The 11,007-nt window shown below is 40.6% G+C and overlaps 1 protein-coding gene across 1 annotated transcript in view; it reads right to left on the bottom strand.

Moving 5' to 3' along the window:
- Smc1b (structural maintenance of chromosomes 1B) overlaps window positions 1-11,007 on the bottom strand; it is a 73,169-nt gene that overhangs the window by 40,426 nt on the left and 21,736 nt on the right. The window contains exons 9-11 of the mRNA XM_004642456.2: window positions 9,986-10,193; window positions 6,577-6,762; window positions 4,851-5,030 (exon numbers count right to left, since the gene is read on the bottom strand). Coding sequence (XP_004642513.1) covers window positions 4,851-5,030; window positions 6,577-6,762; window positions 9,986-10,193 — 574 coding nt within the window. The remainder of the gene's footprint in view (window positions 1-4,850; window positions 5,031-6,576; window positions 6,763-9,985; window positions 10,194-11,007) is intronic.

The raw sequence follows: 11,007 nt of genomic DNA on the forward strand, positions 1-11,007 counted from the left end.
GAGTTCAAGCCGGGTCTCAACTGCATAGCAAGACCCCCTCACAAAAAAAAAAAAAAAAAAAAAAAAAAAAAAAAAAAAAAGGCCACCATCAAGAAATCAAATAATGACCATATTTCCCTTGAGCTATACGTTAGGTCACACATTATGTTCTTTGAATTGACTATACTGTATCTTGGAGATTGTCCCATATTTGGACATAGACAGCGTAATTCTTTCTAGAAGTTGGACAGTATCCCATCATATGGATGGGCGGGCCGGCAGGCTGGCTTGCTTGCTTTCTTGAGACAAGGTTTTAGTACGTAGTTCAGGCTGACCTCAAACTCATGGCAATCCTCCTGCCGTAGCCTCCCAAGTGCTGAGATTACAGGTGTGCACCACCATGCGCAGCTCCATGTGGGCTTTGTATTTTTTTTTTTGCGGAACTGGGAATTGAACTCAGGCCCTTGCACTTGCCAGGGAAGCGCTTATTCCACTGAGCCATGTCCCCAGCCCCCTAAAAATATCTCACTTCTTCCTTTTCCTTTTTTTTTTTTGGCAGAACCAGGGATTGAACTCAGGCCCTTGTGCTTGCCAGGGAAGCGCTTATTCCACTGAGCCATCTCCCCGGCCCTTGGGCTTTGTATTTTTATTACACTAGTCTTACACAGACAAGTTGGTTCCTATTTTTCCTAATGCACACAACAGTTCAGCAAACATACATCATTTCATAAAGCGGTAAGTTCACCTATATCTAAGTCCCTGTAAAAACTACAATCGGTAGAGCTGCCCTTGACAGAGATGTAAATGTAGACTCTCACATCCCTAAACAGAAGAGCTTCTCTCCCTATAAAGTGTTACTGAACTTTTGGTATTGGTCAATCTGATAAAAATTAATACCTCAGTGCAGTTGTAATGGGTATTTCCCACAGCAATGTCTAAGTGAGGCACAATGAATGTGCATATTTCCTTTGATAAGACTGGCTTTGTTGTATGTGAGAGTGCATGGGCATGTGTCACCAGCGGCTGAAGCCAGGGCCCTTTTTTACATTGAAGGCAGACTTACATTACGTTGTTAAGTTCCCAGGCTGGACTCACATTTGCAATCCTCTTGCCTCAGCCTCCCAGTGTTGGGATCACAGGCGTGTATCACCACGCCTCGGTGCTACATTCTTGGTTCCACCTTCACTGTATTACTATTCTTACTGATTTGCAAGAAATTTTGCACTTTACTATGAGTTGCAAATATCCTCTCCTAACCTGGCATTTTCCTTTGATTTTGTTCATAATTGTTTTTTGTATCGTGGGGAGCCAAACCTAGGCCTCATGTTTATGTAGCTCTTGCCATGCAGAAATTATTTATGTTCATTTATCCACTTTTTATAGTTTTTGCCACACTGAAAAGGCTTTCCTACCTTGACATTAGGAAAAAATTTCCCCAAGAACTTTTCTAGTTTTACTTTTTATAATTATTATCTACCTGCAACTTATTCTTAAGTAAGGTATGAAATGCAGTGTGCCCCGCAGTGCAGTAACAGTAGTTGTATCCACTTTCGCTTGGGCTTCCTGGTGGGGCTTCTGCGGTCTGTTGCCTTCGTTCTGGGAGTCGAGCCCCCCCACAGGGTGCACAAAATATCTACTCTGCTGCTGAGTTACTAGTCCTGGTCAATTTTTGGGAAAAAAACCCAAAAAAACCAAACGACCTTTTCCACAAGTGGTTGAGCTGCTTAATGACATTCTTCTGGGCCCATTTTAAAAGGGCAATGTATAAAAAGACCCTTCTATATGTTTTAAAGAACAATTAATTGGTTTATGGAAATCAAAAAATTATTGTATCTCTGGAATGGATGACGGAATCTACGGAGTGGACAGAATAATCACATATGCATAAAGCAATACCAGACTTTAAAATACTGATATTAGGGGCCAGGGAGATGGCTCAGTAGAATAAACACTTGCCTGGCAAGCACAAGGGCCTGAGTTCAATCCTTGGTTCCACCAAAAAAAATAAAAAATAAAAAATAAATAAAAAAAATAAAATACTGATATGGCCAGCATCATGGCACCCTGTAACCCCAGCACTTGGGCACCTGAGGCCAGAGAATCACTATGAATTTAAGGCCAGCCTGGGCTACACAGTGAAATCAAGGGCAGCCTAAACTACAGAGTGAGACCCCATTCCCCAAAAAATAAACAAAATAAAACACTGATATGTAAGTTTTTAAATTATTTAATAATTGAACTATCACAATAGGATACCCATATTATAGCTAGCAGAACTGTTGTGATTTAATTATGTAACCTATACTACTGTAGTTTATAATTAAACCAAAGTATTTTCTAAAGTCACTTGCAATGTTCAAAGAAAATTTAAAATATGATATTGCCTGGAAAATCAAATCATAAGTTTTAGGCAATGATGATGCCTATGAAAACGTGAGGTCTTCCTTACTGGTCTAACCAACCCAAAACACAGAAAAATACAAAGTCTCTCAAATGTAGTTAAGAAAGGGCCGGGGAGATGGCTCAGTGGAATAAGTGCTTCCCTGGCAAGTACAAGGGCCTGAGTTCAATCCCTGGTTCTGCCAAAAAAAAAAAAAAATGTAGTTAAGATACAAATAAAACTGAGCTTTCAAATACTAATAAGGACAAGCACAAGCTAAGAGATAAAAGTATGTTCTTAAGGACAAAAAGCTAAATATTTATTATCTGAAGAAATAAATGGCTTTATGTTCACATGACTTCTTTTAATTAACTGTACACATCTTTAAAGATCAATTTTATAGCAATGGCCGTGACTTGTCCACATGGCTGACACTGACAAACATTCTGAGGTACAGGATCTCAGGATAAATCCTGAGGGGATTTCACTGACCTTATCAGACCCAAAAGCTACAATTCTTGTTGCATAGGTCCTGCTTTACCTTGATCTTAACCATCCAGCAGAAAAGTATAAAAATGAAATATAAGAAGTAAAGCCATGCTATTACGTTGAGCTGTAGGGGACTCAGGTCAACAATTTCTGACACTGCCAGTGAAGTGGAAGACCCAATACTATTATGGACTCCTGGACTCTTTTGGATTATTTTGCTGAGTTAACACACCTATAATATTCAAATAAAGGAACTTAACAAAAAAAGGGTATACGGATGAATGTCCATTTTGTATCTGTGTATTCAAAGTGGTTAGGATAGATAAATAGTTACATTCTCTTAAAGAATAGAGTGATTTGTTCTAATGGTGTTTGTAGATAGTATCTCATGTCCGCATCTTGTACAGCAATTAACCACTGGGAGGAATGTATGCAATGTGTTAATTATTGAAACTGTCCTACCAATTTGATTTGAAACTGTCTCATTGCTATTTGTTTATCAATAAAATTATGGGGAAAAAAATCAATTTTATGTTTTACAAATAAAGTCAATTTTAGTGAATAATTACTAAAAAAAGTGATGACATCATTAACAATACTACTGATAAAGAACCAAAGCAAATGATGAATTAAATTACGTCAGTAAATGAATGAATTTAACACTGGGAAATCTTCATGTCTCCTAAGAATAGCTTGCTTTGTATTCATTTGTAACTTTGGACATAGCAGGTAAATAATAAGACTGTCACATATTTAGAGCTATTTGCCAGGCACTCTCCTAGCACTATACCTGATGTTACTTAATTTACCTCTCAGAGTCCCCTGAGGGGTCCAGAAGCTTGCCCAACTACTAAGTAGCATCTCTGGCCTATTTTATAGTTCTTATCTCTCAGCACTGTTCACCCTTTATCATAAATGTAATTTTAAAAAACATGTCAGTTAATTTGAGAAATGTAACACTGCTCAACTAAATATACATTATTCAGATGTAAATACAATAATGTTTATTATAAAAACCAAAATTAAGGGGCCGGGGAGATGGCTCAGTAGAATAAGCGCTTCCCTGGCAAGCACAAGGGCCTGAGCTCAATCCCTGGTTCTGCCAAAAAAAAAAAAATAAAAAAAAAATATATATATATATATATATTCTTGAGAGACTATTACTTAGGACTCTCGCTGCAATTTTTCTATTATATATTCAACTGTATAACTGAATTAAACTTTGATATATAAAATAGTGCCTCCATTAAATACGTAAGAACCCTGTATGTAAAGCAGGCACCTAAACTCTCTTTCTGTTCAAAAACATTTATTAGATAGAAAAATGCAGGGGAAGTCTACATCAATAGACACACATATTCTATATAAATTAAAAAGAAATCAACTATCTAATGATATTATAATAAGTCTAATTTTTTGTTATATAATTCCTGATGTTAGGAAATGCTACAGAAGTTTTTCATTTCTTTGCTTGGGATTTTGTTTTTGTACAATGAATCAAACTCAGGACTGCTTGCTAGGCAGGTGCTTATATTCCTGGCCTCAGAAGTTAATTTTTTAAAAACTTGACATTATAAAAACTACTAAAGGGGCTGAGGAGATAGCCTGGCAGGGGCTGGGGAGATGGCTCAGTAGAATAAGAGCTTGCCTGGAAGTGCAAGGGTCTGAGTTCAATCCCCAGTTCTGCAAAAAAGAGATAGCCTGGCAGTCTAAGGTGCCTGGCTGGCAGCCTAAGGACCCAGGTACATTTCTTGGTATCGCATGCCATGCTGGCCAGGAACTAGGAGTCCAAGCTGCATGAAGAGACGCTGTACTAACTAATCAACTATTAACTAAATGCTACTACAGTGATGATCATCTTGGATTCTATGATGATTTTTCTTATACACATGAAAATATACATCAATGTATGTGTGCGTGTGTGCATGCGTGTGTATGTAGAGGTATCATGTAAATGCAGCTTCACCTTAACCAAAGGTTCCACCCAAGTTCCCTTTCTTACCTTCCGTCTTTCAGGTCCCCCGAATGCAATGTGTTTCGCTTCTTCCACAGTCTCACAAACAAGACCATTTCCACACACAAACTGGATCACTTTCTTCAGCTGAGGAAATTGAGTTTTTATGACATCAACCATCATTTTACAACCTTTGATCTCCCTTAGTCTTTCATTGATTGGCTTGATCTGAAAGGTTTAAAACATTTCATGCACTACTTATATTAAAGTACAAAGCAAATACTCACTACATTTCTATAAAACAGACACATTAAAAAAAACCACAGAAGCATGACAAGAGATTAACAGTGGCATTTATATATAATCATAATTGGACAAGGATGCAAGAAACTACACCCACATGTCTCATGTAGTATTTTTCAAAAACACAAAAAACTAAAATCAAGAAGATATAACTTCCAAATGAGACACTGTCGAAACTCCTTTACTGTCTCAACACTAACTAGTTGGTACTAAAGAACAATAATGTGCTTCATCTTCTTCAGATAAAATCTAGGAGAAAGTAACATCCATTTAGCTACGTGTCAACACATCAGCACAGCACTACGGAAATTTAAAAGCCACTCTAGGCTTAAATTGACCTTCTAGAACCTGACTTTCAAGTTGCGCTTAAAAATCACAGTTTTACAAAGATTTGCAATGTGTTCCTAAAAGCCAGGAAGTACGATCACTTTTGTTATATAAAAAAGTAAATGCCCTATAAATTGAAAAACTGTATCTACTCATGGAAAAGCAATTTAAAAGTAGTTAGTGTACAGAAATGGGCACTGAGAAGAGGTAGACATATTTCTTTTATACCTGATACACTTCTCTATTAGTTTTTTAAAAATCTACTTAAAAGACCTCAAGAAAAGTAAAATAGGACTGTAACAGGGAGATAAAATCAGGTAAGAAAGCTTAGTGAGCAGAGGGATAAGCAAGCACAGAGGCACAGACGGCAGGGCTTCTGGGAGCGCCGGCAGCGTGCACTTGCTGAGCTCCTCCTCCACGCAGGTGTCGCACCTGGGGCTTCCCACACAAGGCGAAGACTTACTTCACAGGTAAAGAACTGAAGCTCATAAAAATTAGGACCAAATCAAGAAGGTGTAGGAGTAGGGCGGAGAGGCGAGCTCAGGGGAGGCCAGCTCCAGCACAGGGCTCTCACCAGCCATGTGCTCCGCCTGCAGTTCAGGGTTGACTGCTGGACCAAGCTGAACAACTTTCTTTAGTAGGCAAAGAAAAACCACTGACGGATACCAATCATATACTAGAATTCTGGATTCTGAATATCCTAAAGCATCTCAATATATACCCCAAAGCTCAAAAGATAGGCTGCTCCACTCAGAACTGACAAATTGGACCAAATGTTTACACAAGAGACTGAGTTGCAAACTGAGTTTTCACTTTTACCAACAGACTACACGTCTTACGTATCTCCTTTAGTTCTCTGTGAACACAATACATTGTTGGCCAGCAGGTAGAGGGGCGCACTGACCGAGCCACGGGCTCAGACCCGAAGGCAGAACTGTGGCAAGCCTGAGCTAGGAGGATGTGATACAGCCCAGAAGGGCTGCGCCAGGAGCACAGCTGCTCCGCCAGTCCACAAACACTGGCGTCTGGGTGACTGACTGCTACCAGGTAGCCAGGCTGTAATTTTTCCAAAGTGGCCACAGTTTTAGGCAAAAAAGATAAAAGATTTGATGACTACTCAACACCAAAGTCACAACTTTCTTACATCGAGGTAATCTAGAGCAAGGAATGTCTCAGGCTCAGCCCTTTCCTCCTTCAGAAATCGGATGCAGTCCTTGGCCACCTTTTCAGAGGCTACTACGATGGCTATCATGTACCGGCCGAACAGCTTGGTCACAGCCAGCTGGTACTTCTTATGAATGGGGTGACACAGGTCAAGCAGCCTTCCAAACTGCAGATTTCAAAAGAGAAGAGAAAACAAATACATCAGTGACAAATGTTATTTTCTTTGCTTTCTAGTAATAAAGAAGCGCTGGAAAAAATGGCTCACTTGTGAAAGTACACACATATACTAGACTCTCATTCCAAAGAATGAGGTGTATGAAATGTTCACTTTGGTGTGTCACACTTCCTGTAGCCTTACTAAAGTATTGTAATTGCTTTTATAAAAGTAGTTATTGAATATTCATTTCTTTTTTCACTTGGAAAGACTCTCTAAGGCACCTACTACATTGAAGGACTGAAACAGACATTACTGAACAAAAGTTTCAAATCTCTCAAAATTTTCAGAATAGTAAGGGAGAAAGACAAAAATAAAAGGATGTACAAAGCAGAGCTAGATATGGTAATAAAGTCTAGAGTGTTTTGAGGGTACAGTCAGAGCCCAGGCTGGCCTAAGGATTCCAAAGGACCCCTGCCCAGAGAGTGCTGAGCTGAGACAAGTGGCCAAAGTGGAGCGCCATGGCAACCCCTGGAGTCCCAGACCTCTAGAGCTGAGGCACGAGAGTTGCAAGTTTGAGCCTAGCCTGGGGAACTTAATGAGACCCAGTTTTAAAATAAAAAACAACAAAAAAGGTTGGAGATGTAGCTCAGCGCTAAGGTCCTGGGTTCAACTCTTAGTACTGCAGTACTGCCTGTCCTCACCAAAAAGTGACTGAAGTTAAAAAAAAAAAAAAAACCTTTGCTAGAAAATATCTGAGTATAAATCTTGACCCAAGTACTCTTAGAATAGCTTAATGATTTTTTTTAAATTTATGTATTTGGTACAGTGTCTCACTAAGCAGCTGAGATTTGTAGTGATCCTCCTGTCTCAGCCTCCCCAGTGCTGATTACAGGCATGCATCACCATGCCAGTTTTGGTGGCTGGCTCGGCAGGCCTGGGGCATGGCTAGTGTGACATGGGGTGCTGGGAATTGAACCCAGGTCCTTGTGCTTACCAGGCAAGCACTTAGACTGCTGAGCTATCTCCCCAGCCCTAGCTAATAGTTTGATTATATATTTTTGGATTCTGTTTCATTGGTTATTTTACTTTAGGCATGCCAGTTTTATGATAATCGAGATCTTTGTCTTCCAATATTTTTTCCTGTTTAAAGTATGTTTTTCTTTTTCAGGTTAATTTTATTTCTGGCAGTATAGTGTACTCTTAAATATTTTTCATTTATTATTCTGTTATTAAGTGTGGATTGTTACATATAACAATGTTTGATCTTGTTTTCTTAGCTCTATATTCTTTTTAAATTTTATTATTTTTTTGATACAGAGCCTTGATATGCAGCTCAGTGTTGTAGTGATCCTCCTGTCTCAGCCTCCCAGTGCTAGGATTACAAGGGTGTACTACCACACTGGGTTCTGGGGCCAGCACAGCATGCGGTACTGGGGATCGAACCTCGGTCCTTGTGTTTGCCAGGCAGGAGCTTAGACCGCTGAGCTATCTCTCCATCCTGTTTCTTTTAAATTAGTTTTACCTTGCATCTGAATATGTTTTTAGGAATTCAGGATCTTATTAATTTGTCTGTAGCACAAAATGCAGGGGATTTTGCCCTGCAATGTTCTAAACATGGCTCTTGTAAACGTATGCGATACGTTCTATTACTCTATGGACCTGGCGCGAGTGTGGGATTCACCCTCAAGCTGTGTGGCAGGTGCCTAGAGCCTTCATTTGCTGGCATGCAGAACGTCTTGGCTCCTTTCGCACAGCCCTAAGATGGTCGTCTCCTCGGAGCAACAGCTGGGAGGATGTGTGCTGTATTTCCCGTGCTACCCACATTCCTGTCACCTAAGGACCCAGAGGGCAGCCGGCCCCAGGTCTGTAAGAACAGTGTTTGATCATGTGGTTCTGCCGTGTCTTCTGCACATTTTGTTATTCTGGGGAAGGCACACCTCACCTTGGAGAGTTTTCAATGTGCCCGCTCAACCTAATGAGGAGCCAGGGATGCCTCACTTTCACCAGACAGCACTGGAGGTTTATGTTTCCTGATTCACCCATTTTTAAATCTAACCCTCCCCAGTTAGAAGATAAAGAGGAAAAGAATATTGTGTATGGGTTTCTACCTCAGGGATACTCCAGGTAACAGGTGTGAATTACCAGGAACTAGTCCACTGATTAGCTTAACTTAAGCAAAAGTTCAGGGTTATTATCATTCCCTGAAATTTATGGCATTACACCACCTGTTGAACTGTTTGTTGTTTTGTTTACTGACATTTGTATTCTATTAGACACTCCGGGAACAAGATTCTGTGACCTTGCCTTATCCCTGCATCATTATCCAGAAGTCAAAGCCACCGTTTAAAGAGCCAGAAATAGGAGGGCTTGTGGGTTAGCTCAGATGTTTAAAGTGCCTGCTCTGGCAAACCCAGTCAAGGAGCAGGGGACCACAGTTCAATCCCAGGTCCACTTGCCTTATAAGACCTGCCCTTAAGGCAGCCTGAGCCAGCCAAAATAAATAAATAAATAAAAATAAAGAGTCAGAAAGAAAAAAAAAAGCGGGAGATGATTAGTAGGGTGAAAAAAAGCAAGGAGATGAACAGTTGGGTGAACAGAAAGGAAGTCATCCACGAAAACATCTACCACAGAGGCCAGCAACAGATGTTCTGAAGTGGAGCAACGGCCAATAGCACCAAACCCTGGAATGAGACCGTCACAGAAAAAGGACCGTCAGAACACTTGGGCCTCAGCAACAGGAGTCAGAAGCCAGACCCTGGCACCACAGGACCTAACAGGCAAGGCTGAAAGCCCATCATCAGGGGAATCATGCGCCGTATTCTGGCCAGCGAGATACATGCAGTGATCCTGGGTGCAGCCTGACTTAGAGAATGAAAATACGCCAGCAGTACCTGCTCAGACTGCCTCATGACACCCAAGGCCCTCAGGGACCCCGGTCTGCACATGCGTTGCTGGGCACTGCTTCTGCATCACGCTTCTTCCCAGTAGGAACTCATTTACAATTATTGTGCAGTTGTTGTCCTCTAACCCTAATTATCACTGTAATATTTACATGGGAATAAACTGGCAAGTACAAAATGCAGAAGATTTCTGAAATATCTTAGTACCATAAAAATAAACCACAACGGTTTTCTGATCTAACACCTCACAGTGGCAGTTATTTCTAATCTCCCAAAAGATTATTTTCCCCAGAGGAAAGAGCACAGCCTCCCACTCTGCTCATCCTGGTTACCACGGAATCTGGGTAGAGCCACTTAAGGCGCTCCAGCGCTTCTGCTCTCTTGAGCTCCCGGTTTCCCTCGTGGCTGTCAATTCCCGCATTCTGCAAGTCACTCCTGATACGATTCAGTTCTTCATTAACTTCAGACATTCTTGATTTTGCTTTTCCAATTTCCCCCACCATGGTTTCCTCTTGCTGTCTTTTCTCATTCAAGAAATCCCTATAAAACAACGAAGTATATAGCAAAAAGATAAAACGAAAACTTAAAAACTGCCAGAGGCAACATGCCTTTGTCTGGATTTGCAAGAGAACATTGTAGTGCTCTATTGGCTTTTCTTTTCTTTTCTTTTTTTTAATGTACTTAGTACAGGGCCTACAGGTCTCACTGCACAGATCGGACTCACAGTGATCCTCCTGTTTCCAGCCTCCCAAGCGCTGGGATTACAGGCGCGCGCCCCCACTGACATCTCAGCCTGCCCCGGAGGCGGGGCTGGCACGGCATGCCAGGATCGAACCTGACCCCCACACTCTGCCTAAGGAGGCACTTTAGTCCACTGAGCTATCTGGCTGACCCTCTGTCGGTTCTTAAAGGATTAAAAAATAGAAGACAATATGTCTAACACAAACTATGGGCAAAAGAACTCTTGATCACTCTTTATTGATTTGAAAGTATATTTTTCTAAATACTGAAAAATTAAGACAGCTAACTTTAACTAGAAAAAAAACCATGTATTTTAAAATAAAGAAATATCAAATAATTAAAAAAAAAAGGGCTGGTGAGATGGCTCAGTGGTCTAAAGCACCTACTTAGAACAAACTAAGCTAAGCAAAGCGCAGGGACCGCGGTTCAATCCCCCAGCACCACATGCCAGCCAGCCACGCCCCCTGGTGGGCTGAGCTGGCCACACATGCGCGCACACACACACACACACACACACACTAAATAAATAAATAATAAAAAAAATAAAATAAAGAAATGTCAATTAAAAAGAAATCCTTAGTGACAAGTCATCTAAGTTGCATTAGCTTTCACA

Source organism: Octodon degus, unplaced genomic scaffold (genome assembly GCF_000260255.1).
Source record: "Octodon degus isolate 3935 unplaced genomic scaffold, OctDeg1.0 scaffold00153, whole genome shotgun sequence".
NCBI classification, from domain to species: Eukaryota; Metazoa; Chordata; class Mammalia; order Rodentia; family Octodontidae; genus Octodon; species Octodon degus.